At 47.2% G+C, this 14,679-nt stretch overlaps 1 protein-coding gene across 4 annotated transcripts in view; it reads left to right on the top strand.

The window, feature by feature from the left end:
• NRP2 (neuropilin 2) overlaps positions 1–14,679 on the top strand; it is a 113,418-nt gene that overhangs the window by 54,028 nt on the left and 44,711 nt on the right. For all 4 annotated transcript variants that reach the window (XM_079132497.1, XM_079132498.1, XM_079132499.1 and 1 more), the window contains exons 8-12: positions 2,296–2,440; positions 4,973–5,322; positions 7,081–7,225; positions 11,100–11,216; positions 14,160–14,300. In XM_079132497.1, coding sequence (XP_078988623.1) covers positions 2,296–2,440; positions 4,973–5,322; positions 7,081–7,225; positions 11,100–11,216; positions 14,160–14,300 — 898 coding nt within the window. The remainder of the gene's footprint in view (positions 1–2,295; positions 2,441–4,972; positions 5,323–7,080; positions 7,226–11,099; positions 11,217–14,159; positions 14,301–14,679) is intronic.

Below are 14,679 nucleotides of genomic sequence, written 5' to 3' on the forward strand. Positions count from 1 at the left end.
GCCTCAAGCCCGTCACCATCATTGTCCACAGGGAGCATCCAGAGGTGTCCCCCTGCTGTTCACAGCGCCCGTCTAAAATCAGCAAAGCGCTGCATTTGCTTCTTTCTTGCCAAAGCAAAACAAAATAAACAAAAAGCCTCTGTCTCATGCTGAATTCTGGGAGAACTGATTCATCTCTTTTCTTTGGAATCAGTTCCTCCATCCCTTTCCTCAAATCTGGGAACCCTTTGTCAGCATGAAGTCAGCAAGAAACAAGAATGGGGAGGCCAGGACTTTCCTGAGTGCTGTGGCTCCTCTTGCTTTGTTCCTTCTCTGAGATTAGGATTGCAGAGGGTCAGGGACCTCTCTCCACAGGCCTTCTCCCAGGTGTGCACCTCCAGCCCTTTTCCCTCTATTTCCTTGACCCTTCTCCCTTCCAGGCCATCTTCTCTCTCCTCCTAATCCTTAGTCACTGTACAGGAAGCAGCAGACTTGAACCTGGGTGAGAGGAATGGTCGCCAATTCTTCCTCTGTGCTCCCTTTTGTCATCAAGACAGCAGAGGGGGGAACTGCCAGCCTTAGTATCCAGGGTGGGAGAGCTCCCCAGGGAGCAGAAGGAGCAGCAAGCTGGGTGGGCTGAGCAGGAACCCCTCAGATTTGGTGGACTTAGCACCAGGAACAATAGTTTAAACAGAAGTTGGCTGATGCACTTCTTTATTTTTCTGGAGTAAGCCACTTTCTTTCATTTGGTTGCAAATATACCATCATGGTCTATTATTAAATGGTCTATTATTAAACTTTTTACCTTAGCAAATGGGAAATGTAGAGCAGTCAAGGTTGCCAAATGGTGGGGTTCACAGGACATGGAGAAGAAAGGACTATGTTGATAACTGTCTGCAACTGTCTGTGCTTTCTTTTGCTATTACTCATTTTTCTATGATGGGATTATAAACTCACACTGGGGTCATATCACTGGACAACAATTCTACTTCCATTTAGCCCATGATTAAATGTTCCATGACTCCTAGCCACTAGCATAAATACTGCAAATTTATTTAAAGACATCAAAGTTAACTTAAGAAACCATTAACTTAAAAACTTTGGATCTAGACAAGCATCTCTGAGCCTCAGTTTCCTCATCAACAAAGTGGAGAACATAATACTTGCCTCCAGTTGTAGACCCAACTGGGTTTGCCCAGTGTCTGACTCGAAAGCATTCAAATATACCAATTTCCCATTCCTCTGTCACAGCCCTGTCTGTGCTCCAAATACCTAGCATGTCCTGGCCATCATGAGCTGAAGCATCTAGTTTCCCTACACAGGAGAAGGTGCTTGTTGAGGCAGAGTTGGCCATAAGTAGATTTACAGGGTCCCTTGGTTGTTATAGTTGTGACAGTCATGATTTAGAAATGATGTTTGGTTGGCTGGTTTTTCCCTCCTCCCTTACCCAGGGAAACCAAAAGAAACTCACATATACTTGCTCCAATTACTTTTTTTTTTTTTTTTAAATGGAGAGCACAAAAAAAGCATAAGGTCCATATGGCAGTTATTGATTTGGGCCATCTGGAAAGCCAGGACTTGCGTCTACCATGTTGGATCAGAAACTACTCCAAAAAGCCTTTCCTCCCATAAGAGATATATTGGTCAGCTGGGGACAGGGATGGATTTCATGGCAGGGCGGGGAATAGAGTGAGAGGAAGCTAGAGCAGGACTCTGAGGGACCACCTGCAACCGTGACCTACAACAAAGACCAGAGAGAAGCAAGGAAGTATTGACTGACCCAGGGGCGTTGGTGGTAGACTCAGCCCCCTCGCCCATTCATTCACTCATGGAGTGAGAAAGTGTCTAAGTAACCATCAAAAAATGTGAAACACTTTATAATTACAAAATTCCCTGCAAATATTTCTATATGCCTGAACCAGGAGGAAGAGGGATTGTCAAGTCCAAGCTAGAGAGTGAGGTGACATGTCCACTCCTTTTTAATAGATAACTCTGATTTTTTCTTTCTTAGCTTCTGAAGTATTTTCTTTGTCAAGATCTTTCCTCTGCTTACTTTCAGCCCAGAGGCAAAATTTTCCTTCCCTCCAAACATTTTTGTGAAGACCATTTATTATTTTCAAGTTGGAGCAGTATGAGAAATTAATTTTTTTTTCATGGTGTTTCTAAAATAAACCCAAAACAAGAAACCCCAATGATTCTTTTAGACTTGAGGGAAATAAAATTCAACAGAACTTTCCGACCCTCTTCAAAGCCTGCTCTGGGGGCTACACTACCAACCAGGGTTTCAGGAACTTCCTTTTGCGTCTTCTGTCGCAGGTGTTCCAAGCCAACAATGATGCAACCGAGGTGGTTTTGAACAAGCTCCATATGCCTCTGCTAACGAGGTTCATCAGGATCCGTCCACAGACCTGGCACTCGGGCATCGCTCTCAGACTGGAGCTCTTTGGCTGCCGGGTCACAGGTGAGAGGATCTTATGCTTTTCTTGCCCTCTCTATTACTGACCACATCCTGGGTTCTGTTCCCTGTTTCAGAAACTGTATGAATTTACCACATGAATGTCCTGGAGGATGGGCTTAAGGACTCAAGTCCTACCAGGCTATCTTTTCGTTCATTCACTCGTCCGATATATTTTTCTTAAGCATCTACTATTTCTACTAGCTAAAATTCATTGAAAGCTAACTAAGAACCAGGTTTCGTTCTCACCTAAAGTATATTATCTTTTATTATCCTTATGAGAATTCTGTGAGGTAGATGTTATTGTTATCACTTTATAGATAAGAAAACCAATAGTTAAAGAGCTTGATCACCCAGCCAGTAAATGGTAGAGTCAGGGTTTGACTCTAGGCAATTTGAGTCCAAAGCCTCTGCTCTCAAATAGTGTTCTGTGCTGCCTCAAGCTGGGGCCAAGAGCTACACACAGCACTGTGGACATATTGTAAGTACAACAGAACCAGTTCTGTGAGGCTATTGTGAACAAGTTGGGCAGAGATTAATAAGCGAACAAACCCATGAATAGATATAAAATTAAAACTATGATAAATTTTGGAAACAGGAGCTCAAGGGATTTGACCCAGCCCAGGGGTCCTAGGAGGACTTCCTTAAGGAGTTGATGATTGAGGTCAGAGGGCAGAAGGCAGCAGGCATTACCTGGTGAAGAAGGGAGGGTAGGTATACCTGGCACTGGTCAAGAAGAAACAAAAGAGAAACAAAAGGCAAGAAGAAACAAAAGAGAAAATGGGGGGGGAGGTTGTATGAAGGAAAAAACAGATGCTCACATGAGCTAAAACCCCAGAAGTACCAAATGGAAAGGACCAGAGTCGTATCTAGATATCTTTGGGAAGCTGATACAGTGGTCTGGGTAAAACATATAGTGGCAAGACTAGTGCCAGCTATCTGTGGACAGTCCCATCCCCTTCGTCTTGTGGACTCCACCCAGAACAGGCAAGCTGCCTCTTTGACCTGAAAGGGTCTTCGGTGTATCCACCTACCTGCCTGGCCCCTAGTCATTCCAGATCTGACAGGGAGCGTTCCAGGGTGTGGCCCTGTGTGGGGCTTCTGGTTTCAACTCCTTGCATTAGTACAGCCTCTGCATCATTCATATCCCTTCCTTGTACATTATCTGGCCCACTTTCCTAACAGCCCTAGGAGGTGAGCGGGGCAGGTGCTAATGCAGAAACGAAGGCTCAAAGAGACCAACAGCTTGACCCAAACCACCCAACCACAGGCAGCAGAGCTGGTTCCTGTGCCCACATTTTCTCAATGCAAGTTCTCTGGTCTTATCACCTTTACAGAAAGGCCTGGCTTCCCTCTCCTGGGAGCCGATCATCTTTATCCCACACAGAGGGCTATTTTCTGACCTTTCTGTATGGTGCTCCAGGCCAGCAAAGGTTAACTAGCAAGGATTTAATGAAGACTCCCTGAAAGCTTGAAAAGAGCAAACCAGTGAATTTGGAGAAGGGAAGCAACCTGGCTCAGTTTTGCAAAAGTTTAATATATACTTGCTGTTGCCCTACCCAATACCAGGACTCATATCTTTTCCACTCATTCTTTCACTCCACAAAGGCTGCGTGTGAGGCCCCACGCTGGGTCTGGCAGGAAGAGAAGTGAAGAAAACAAATGAGTTCTCTGGCCTCATGGAACTTCAGGGCTAGTAGACAAGATAGAAAATAAATGCATGCATATGTCATTATAAGTGAAGATGTACATAAGGGGAAAAACAGGATGCTCTGAGAAGGAATGACTGTGAGGACTTAATTCACTGTGGATTCAAAGTTTGGGGACAACCTTTCTGAGAATGTGACACTTATTCATTGGGCAAGTAAAGGTTATCCAGTGATGACTGAGGGGAAGAGCTCTGGGACAGTGGGAACAACATGTAGGAAGGCCCCAGGCAGTAAAGATCTTTCATAACACACGTGGAAGTAAAGACCTGATGCTGACCCCAGGAAGGTTTCCATGTAGTCAACAAAGTGTTCACCTAGGAAGGAATTCAATGCTTTGCTGAGCTCCCCTGTGCTCATGGTGCTTGAGAGGGTCAGAAGGGACTGGTGGCGTGGACAGGATGCACAGACAGGCCCTCTGAGAGGCCTGGATCAAAGTCATAAATACAAACAGCTTCCAACCATCAGAGACTTAAATACACAGGCACTGACCTAAGGGCCGCCAAGTGGTGATGAACAGAATCCTGGTAATGACCACCTAGGAGTAGGTGCAACTTTTATCTCTCCTTTCAATCTGGGGAAACTGAAGCAACAGAACAATTAAAAAATTATCCAAGGACCTCTGATTAGTAGGTAGCAGAGTGAGCATGAACCCAGGCAGCCTGACTCCAAGTTCAGGCTTTGAAACACAGGGATATAGGACCTCGAAATGCAGAGAAATCAGTGCTGACCCAAAGTATTTGACAGTGGGCTTCTGTTGCAGCTCCCTCCTAACAGGGGGGTGATCTCCAGTCTGTGCATGTCAGCCATGACCTCCGTTTTCTCTCCGCAGACGCCCCCTGCTCCAACATGCTGGGGATGCTCTCAGGCCTCATCGCAGACTCCCAGATCTCGGCCTCCTCCACCCGGGAGTACCTCTGGAGCCCCAGCGCTGCCCGCCTGGTCAGCAGCCGCTCGGGCTGGTTCCCTCGAATCCCTCAGGCACAGCCAGGTGAGGAGTGGCTTCAGGTGGACCTGGGAACACCCAAGACAGTGAAAGGCATCATCATCCAGGGAGCCCGTGGAGGAGACAGCATCACCGCGGTGGAAGCCAGGGCATTTGTGCGCAAGTTCAAAGTCTCCTACAGTCTAAACGGCAAGGACTGGGAATACGTCCAGGACCCCAGAACCCAGCAACCAAAGGTAGGATGTCCTGAGAGGACTCTGTAGCCTTACCCCAAACAGGGAGGCTAAGTGGCGTGCAAGGAGTTGGGAGTGCTGATTTCTCATCCAAGAGTCGTCATCAAACCCCTGCAATCCAATGACCCAAATATTAATTGAGAGATTACTTTGTCCCAGGCACGGTGCATATTATCTTATTTAGAGTCTCTTAACTCCATAGCCTCTCCACAAGGACAATTTTTGTTGCTCCCATTTTAGAGATAATGAAACTGAGGCTTTGTCTCATAACCAGAGCCACACAGTTTACCTGTGGCCAAGCCACAATTCAGAAACTAAAAATCTGACTCAAATCCAAATGCCTAACCCTACTTACACTGCTTGTTTATAAAGTTCAACACCCTCACACCCTCTGTCAGATGAAGTTTCCTTGAAATTGGCCAGACACCTCAAGAGGATGTGGTTTCTGGAGGCCAAACTATAGAAACTAGGAGTTTACTTCCAAAAATAACTGTTTTTTAAAATGTTGCTGCTCCCCTTTGTATTTTCCTAGTCTTAACTGCTTAGATCTTTCCTGCCCCTCATATTGAGGAAAGGAAGAATACAGAGAAACTTACTCCAGGCCAGAAGTTCAGGCCAGATAACCCACCCTGCCATCAGAGAGGTGAAGGCGGGGAGAGAACATCATGTCTCTGTCCCTGTTCGGATTCTTCTCCTGCTCTGATCCTCCCTTCTAAGTTATCCCTTATTTTCCTCAGAAGAGCAGGACCCTAAAAAAGAAAGTCATTACATGTCTCTGGTCAGCTGCCTTTGCGAAGAAAATGTTTCCATTCTGAATGCAGAGGCCAGGCCTGGTCTGGAGGTTTTGCAATGCTGGTACAAGCTCCAAACTCACAATTTCAGAGGTCTGGAAAGACTCCGGGTTTGGTAACTGGAGTCTTCAGTGGATGGAGAGGTTGAACCACAGGCTTCCCCATGGAGAGCTGACCCTGGCTCTTCTTGTAAAAGGAGGTGATCTTGGCCAGGTCAGAGCCTGGCCTCCCTGAGACAGCACCCCACTTTGGGAACTTCGAACCTAGAGCACCCTGCAGCAAGAATGATCCAGCAGCACTCCTGGGGGCTACCCTGCTCCTCGCCACCCCAACACCTACCCTTCCCCTAGAGGAGTGACTCCAAGGTAGCTCTGGGTTGGGACCCCACCCAACCTCAACCAGGGCGGCCGAGTGCCATTACTTTCCTGCATCAGAGTGCTAGGTGAGGTCTCTTTGATAGAATTATCTCTACTAAACAAAGGTTTGAGCAGTGTGTGACCAGAGAACACTGGAGTAGTCATTTTGCCCTCAGGTTCTCAGTGAGTTGCTGGTCAGCAGAGACTTGCTAAGTCTAGACTTCCATGCATTAGAGGAAGAAGCATTACTTTTCCAATAAACTAAGGAATTCAGAGTGGTCAGGATAGGCAAGGTTGTCTTTTCTCTTTAACCAAGTTCAGCTTCAAACACAAGAATAAAACCCTCAAACTTTCTTTCCCAAGTCCTCAGTGTCCAGCCCAGGAAAAAAGACATAACCTGACAATTGCACTTTTCTCTGCTCCTTATTTTTTGTATTTATGGGTCCCTAATCACCTCATAAATGAGGAATAACCTTGGTCTGAAAATGAAGTTCCCATAAGTCATCATGTCCCAGGGACCAACCATGAACTGCCTTCTGGGTTGATTGTGGTCGGGAGAGGGTAAGCGGGAAGAGGTCGCCCACAGGAAGGTCTGATGGCTTGTCTCCCTGCAGCTGTTTGAAGGGAACATGCACTATGACACCCCTGACATGCGAAGGTTTGACCCCGTTCCGGCACAGTATGTGAGGGTGTACCCAGAGAGGTGGTCTCCGGCAGGCATTGGGATGCGGCTGGAGGTGCTGGGCTGTGACTGGACAGGTAAGGCTCTTTTCCTCCATGGCCTCACTCACGTGGCCCTGTGACCCTGGCAACCCAGAATGCCTTGGAAGGGGATGGTGGGGGCAGCCATCCCTGGTAAAGCTCTATGAGCTGAGAACCCTGCCCCCCAACCCCTGCCATGTGCTCAGACCACCTCTGGATTGGGACGGTTTCCCAAGGGATGTGTTTTGCCTTTTTAAGGGATCGCTTCAGTTCTGCACCCCAAGTCTCGCAAAAACAAGTCATAACCACACATCTCCCACCCAAATTCAATTAGACCCTGACTCTTCAGGCCAGAGGGCTGTGGCTGTTGACTTAGGGCAGAAAAAATACCGTCATGATAATACAGTAATCGGTTTGTGTCTGAATCTGGCCTCCAGATGTTGGTGGCTAAGAGACTGCATCTTCATTTCAGAGCCACATCTGTAAAAGGCATTTATTTGCTCAGGAGGGACCTGGTTGCAGGGCAGTCTATGGGAACAGGACTTCTTCCCAGTGCTCAGCCTGAGTCTTGGGCAGCATAGGCTCGGGCACTGCCTCTAATTCTCTCTCGGAGGGTGCGGCCGCAGAGCTCACCCACCCTTCCTCGTTTCCAAGGCAGGCACTACCCTTCTGAGTCAGATCCCACCTCCCCTGCAGGCACTGGCCCTCCTCCCTCTGCAAAGCTGGCACTAGACCTCACCTGGAGCTCACTCACTGTCTGCCACAATGAACTCACAGGAGTCACCTGGGGCTCAGGGCCCAACCCCGTGCAGGCAGGAGCAGCCAGCAGGCTGAGCTGTCCTGCCCCTCCCCACCAGGGCCCCAGGTATCCCCATTTTCCTGTCTGTGCCCTGCCTGTCACCAGCTCTCCCAGCAGGATGGCATGAAGGATTAATAAGGGCATGTCAGAGAAGTGCTTTTGGCTCCCAGGGAGAAAAGTGCTGCCTGCTTCCCTGCTCCAAGGGCACAGAGGAGCCCTGCTGAGGCGTGCCCAAGTTAGCCCCTCTCACTCTGAATCGCAGGCAGCCCCAACAAATACATCCTCGTAGAGAAACTCTTACTTCCCCTTATGTAAGGACAAAGCCCAGGTTTTCTGCAGCCTGCTCCACCTGCCATCTCACAGGTGTTGAAAATCCCACCTCCAGCACAAACTGGCTTCATTTACTGCCGCCTTAGAATCAGGAGTCACTGCTGTGGAGGATCCAGGAGCTTCCAGGCTAGTGGCTTCCAAATGTGTTTGACCATGATCCACAATTTAAGATAAATCTCTATCACAGCCCTCCTCACATACAAGTGTGCACATCCACGTGTACACATGGGGTAGAGTGTGTGGTTGAGTGCTTGGACTCCAAAGATAGAGTGCCAATGTCCAGTCCTTCCCCTCTGCCATCTCTGGCTGCATGGCTTTGGACAAGTGACTTAGTCTCTCAGCTGGCAAACAGGGATTCGATAGTCTATCTGGGATTTTATATAATCCAAGAATTGTTCTGTGGATTATATAAAATCAAGCATATAAAGTGCTTAGATTGCTATCTGGTACCCAGCAAAGCTGCCATAGGTAAAAGTAACTGAAGCAGAAGTTTCCAAAGCAGTGCTATCCTTACTAGGTGAATGCACTGTGGAATGTTATAGCTCAGATTTTAAAAATGCTTTTCGTGACTCATTAAATTGATTCTACAACCTACCGAAGAGTGTGACCCATGGTTTGAAAAAAAAAAAAGAAATCACAGAGATAGACCAAGCCCCCTTTTACTGACAGGGAAACTGAGCCCCAAAGAAAGGAAGCCCTTGGCAGAGGTCACTCAGGTAGCTGGGGGGGCCAACTCACACTTCCCTCTAATCCCTTGTCCTTCTGAGCCTGGTCTCAGTCTGGCCCTGCTTTCTGACCAGCTGGGCAGTTGCTAATGACCTCTTCCCCTGATAGTCCTCCCAACCCCAACCTGCCCCAAATTGCCCTAGTGATGGTGAGCAACAGGTTTCCCATTTCAAAGCCCTGCCTGGCCCTCGGAAGATCAGAGTTGAGGCAGTTTACCCTGTGCTCAGCCTCCTTCCCTTTGAAGTCTCTGACATCTGGCTTCAATTTGGGGGAACGCTGCCGTTTGATGGGCAGTTACCTAGAAGTACCCAGTACAAACACGGTAGGCACCAAGGGAGACCAGTGCAATTTCTTCACTTGCTCACTGGTCCCCTGAATTGAAGTTTATCTCCACCAATCAGCTGACCCATTTTGCTACCTAATATTTTCAGAAACTGTTCTCCTTGAGTCACATGGCTTTTTCTTTTTCTTTTTCTTTTTTTTTTTTTTTTTTTTAGGCTTTTCCAATTTCCATCCGTTTCAGCAACTCACTCTTGGTTCATTTCTTCCTTCCTCCCCCAAAAGGATAACAGAAAAAATAATGGGCCGGGCTGAGCTGCTGAAGCCAAATAATTTGACAGGGCTGCTTCACCTGTTAGTGTGTTTGTTTGTGCTTCCAAATGTTTACTCCTGGCCTTGCCACCCATAGCTGGCTTTACAATTGAGTTTGAGATTCTATGACACAGTGACAAATTTGAACTTACAAATTAGGACGCTTCGAGGTTATTTGCTATTTACTTTGAGCAAGAGGCAGACAAGGCAAAGGGACGTCTGAAAGGTTATGTGCGTAGTATTTAATAGCAGAAAGGTGGGAAGTCGACCGTGAAAAAGCTATTCAGCGTATTTAGCAATTTCCTTCAGCTCCTGGCTTTATTAAATGGTATCCTGAAGAGTGCCTGACAAAGGCGCCTAATCACCTACAATAGTGCAAAGGAGCATGTATAGAAATGGGAGGAACAGTTTATTGGCTTCTTTGGAGCATCTTGTTGGAGGGCAGCCCTGAGATGAAAACGCCGCCCCACAACACTTCGGCTTGAGCACCAGTTCCAGAACTTTTTCCACCCCACCCAGGGCCTGACTCAGAACTCCATTCATTCCCCAAATGGTTGCTGAATGAATGACTGGCATGAGCAAATAAACAAGCAAATGAATGGAGGAATGAATCACCTAGAGCCCAGGTCAAAACCAACTGCCTGCAGCCAGGTCAGGCCCCACCCCTTATTATAGCATTTTTAATAAGTTGCCAACATTTACAAGCCTGGAGATTTTACATGGGTATTTTTGACTTTCTGTTATGGGGTGGCCCTGGGGTTTGAGACACCTGGTCACACTGGGTCACCTCCTCTCTAGGCCTCAATCTGCTGGAGTCAGTCATGGAGGGCCCTTTTCCACCTTGCATGCAAGATCCCCATGGCCATCAACACCACCCCTTATTCTCTTGCCATCTCCAATCTGTTTCCCTCATTGACAGTGGCTACTTGGATCCAGGAAGCACTTGAATTTGCCACACCCTGACCCAAGGGCCCAGCCAAAATTACTTTTACCAACTAGAGTCTGAGTTTCTTGATGTCCATATTCCCATCCTTCCGGTTTTATGCAAACATGAACACATCGGATCACGTTTCCCAAGCTGTTGGGTTGCACCTGTGGCTTTGGAAATAGTGCTTCTGATTACTCTGTTACAGGCAGGCCCCATAGGTCAGAGTGTTGTAGGGTTAGCTTTCTGAAAAGTCTCATCCGATGGAGAGGAGGCCTTTTGTACTGCCCGTGGGGCCTCAGTGTGGAGTTAAGAACCTGGATTTGTATCTGTGCCTCTGTCACAGCTGCTTCTACAGCTCTAGATCATTCTCATTCAATTCACCCAATGCCCCTGGCTTTGTCAACAGCAAACACTGGTGACTTCAGGGTTTTGTGCACACGTGGACACCTTCACTTTCCCTCTCAAAAGCCCACACTTAGCGAGGAAAGAGTTTGGGGCATCTTTGGGGCATTTCAGCACGGGCTGCTTCAGCGTTCTCTTCCTTTGCCTTTGCACAGATTCAAAGCCAACAGTAGAGACTCTGGGACCCACTGTGAAGAGTGAAGAGACCACCACCCCTTATCCCATTGATGAGGAGGCCACAGAGTGTGGGGAGAATTGCAGTTTTGAGGATGGTAAGAATGAGGGTGGGTGTCGTATATTGCATCTGTGATAGAGCTGTCAGAGTTGGGGCTGGCCTGTGACTGGTCAGGGACTTGGGTTGCCCTGGGTCAGAGATCCAGAGACTCTTGGGGAGGAGATTGGGAGATACAACTACTAAGAGGCTTGGAACAGTGTATCTAGAAGGATTCCAATATGTGACCAGTACAGATCTACAGGTGAGAACCCATTGGTCATCAGCTGAGAAAACAGAGCCTTCAAGAAAAACCTCCTGGAAAACAATCTCATGGTTGAACCCTTACTACAGTGCTCCTCCTATCACGGGAAAGCTATTCCCAGCCTCAGAATCCGTTAAGCTGTGTCTCCACAGTACAGTCAAGTGAAGACCTGGCGGTGTTCTGGGTGATGTCCCTGGAGTGTGATAGCTGGGCTTATTCACCAGTTGACCATGACTTTATTGTGTTTCCCTGTGTCTTTCCCCACTGCTGGATTAAGAAGGTATAACAGGGATGGTTCTACAGGATAGTGTATCACATTTCCATGATCAAGTGCAGGCCAGAGGCAGGGGCAGAAGTATGAAGAGGCACCTTCAACCAGTTCTTCGAAACTCAGGAGACCCTTGTTTTGGGATCATCTCTTCACACAGGAAACCTATATGCCTTTTATTTCATTTTCTAAGCATATCCAAGTTAGACAAAATAATAATTGGAAGGGCCCAGAAGTAAGTCACATTTTAAATCATACTGTTAAGGTCACCAAGTATTAGGACACTCCTAATAAATCACATGTTTTGGGACACCTGGCATTTCTGGCTAGAATTTTGAGTTTGAAAGCTTCGATTTACAGTAAATTACTGATCAGCATTAAATGTTCATTAGAAAAAATGAGGAAAGATTGGCAAAGAGACCGAGGAAAAGACATAAAGATGTAGGTAGCTGGTGAAATGCACACGCAGCCTTTTGATAGTATAAAGAACACAGATCTGGGAGGATGGCTCCAAAAAAGGGCTACTAAGAAGAATGGGAGGAAAGCCAAAAATAAATGCTGAAGTTGTGTGACTGAAAAATGATAATTTAATGCATATGCTTTAGGGAATGTGCTTTTGTATATCGTGTGGGTGGAGGACACTATTGGTCAGGGTTGGTTGAATACAGAATCCTGACATTTTAATGAACTTGTTTTTGTTTTATGAAGAGAAGAAGGAGACTTGGAGAATTTTCCAAGACATGTTTAAGACAGTTTGAGAGCCAAAAATGGAATGCATAGGGAGTTAATGCACGGTATTAGATTCATAGAGTTAGCTTGATGGGGGCCCCAGGGTGGGGATTCTATCCAAATGACAATCCAAAGGAAAATTTAAGGGTTCTGCAGCAGATTTTCAGAAGTTTACTTTTAATATAATTTTTACCATTTATAATGGTTTGTTTGATTTGAGGTTTCTTTGATGGTTCTTCCCTTCTCCTTTTTAGCAAAAGATCTTTTTTGTGGAATTTGGTTCCTGAGATACAGTATGCATGTAAACATTAGAGAGGAATTATGGTATATTGAATTACGCTATATTTTTGAATGGAAAAATAGACATTCAGAAATTGTTGAGAGAAGGGGATGGTGAGGGCTAAGGGCCGACTTTTCCAAGCCACAGGTTGATGCTTCTGTAATAGATTCCATGTGTTTCTTCTTGACTCACGCTGACTCTGGCCAAGGGAGGGCACGCATTAAATACTCTCTCTTGGGAATGGGAGGCACAAAAAGAAATCTGCGGTAATGTGCCTTCTGCTCCTGAGGTCAGCAGCACCCTGTCCCCCTCGACGTAAGCTTCCTCAGTTCCATGATGAGCAATTTGTTTCTACCAATATGTTGCTCCCTTCAGACTTCCTAACCTGCATTCTGAAACTTCCCCACGGAAATTCCTCTCTGGGAACCCTGGGAAGGGAAGTGAGAAGCCAAAGACCCCACTTCCTCCCCGCCGCCATCATTGGCCAGCACTTTTCCGCTGTCTTTGCAGCCACTGCTGGCAAGTGTCCAAATTTGGGTTCCCATTTCCTTTCCTTCCCCACCTCCACACAACCCTCACTTAAGCATGTATTCGACACTAGCTCATATTAGACTTTTGGAGTTGGCTGGAACCCCAAAGAAACCCCTTTGGATCAGTCTTCAGGCTTAGGCAGATGAACATCCCAAGCAGATGGGTCAGGCCATTTGTGAAATCAATTCTTAGATTTCCACAGGGAAAGCATTTTCCACCTCCCTTGGGATTCCAGACTTCGGGGACTTCACAATGTAAAATTATTTCTTCTCCTGGTCACCACTGAGCCGGGTGGCCTGCTAGTCTGGTCCCTTCATCTTGCTCCTAACATGTCGAATCACCTGTCTGGAGCTGCCAAACTCTCCTGGTCTTCTGAAATAAGAGATGCATCAACAGAGAGGTGAAGGGTGGCGAACAAGCCTGCCTTGTTCCTGAGGCCACTTTCTTTTCTCCGGCCAGTACCTCCCAGGCATTCCAGCCTCTCTGGATGCCAACAGGCTGCCCCACCACCTCCGAGAGCCAGGTTGGCAGGAGATGAGCTGCTACATTTTGGGAGCCAGCCTTCCACTGAGGCACTGGGGAGACATTCTTCTCTGGCATTTAGGGAACAGCAATTTTCACATTTGTCTGCTCTCCGAGGTAGACAGAAGAGGCTGATTAGAGCCTGAAGCCATTTGGTGGCCTCATTTATAATTGCTTACTATGGGAACCACTGGCAGACTTGGCTTTCATGCCTGGGAAGGATGAGACCAAAGCCTGACCCGAAAGCCAGCGATCGCCAAGATGAGTTAAATGAATAAGCAAAGGGAGCCACTTCTTTCTCTGCTCGGCAGACAGACCTTGCCAGCCATTTAAATAGCACCACTGTGGCTGTTCTCTGGACCCATTTCATTTGCCTTCCTTTGAGTTATTTTTTTTCTCCCCATTTTAGACAAAGATTTGCAGCTCCCTTCAGGATTCAATTGCAACTTCGATTTCCCCGAAGAGCCCTGTGGTTGGATGTACGACCATGCCAAGTGGCTCAGGAGCACCTGGACCAGCAGCTCCAGCCCCAGCGACCGGACGTTTCCAGGTAAGCCAGCTTAAGGCTGGGAGAGGAAGGACATGAGGCCAACCTGCTCCATGTTTTCCAACCCCAGATTCCCCTGCAAGCTTCATCACTTCCCACCGCAGAGCAATTCTCTTCTTTGCCCACAAACCACCAGTGTTTGCTGCAGACGTCATCTCACAGACGAGTCACTTGCTGGTTCCAGCCCTCTCCTGTGATTACAGCACAGCCTGGCATCATGGAGGGGGAGGGAAAGGTCAGGATAAAAGGAAAAGAAGGAAGGAGCATTAGGAGGTCCTAGGAGTTGGGAGGAGTCATCTGGGTCCTCTAGTTTCCATAGCCAGCATGGCTGCCACCATCATATCTCCTGGTATTGTTCCCAAGGTGGCTCATTGGGAAACCA

Source organism: Sciurus vulgaris, assembly GCF_902686455.1.
Source record: "Sciurus vulgaris genome assembly, chromosome: 3".
Classification (NCBI taxonomy): domain Eukaryota; kingdom Metazoa; phylum Chordata; class Mammalia; order Rodentia; family Sciuridae; genus Sciurus; species Sciurus vulgaris.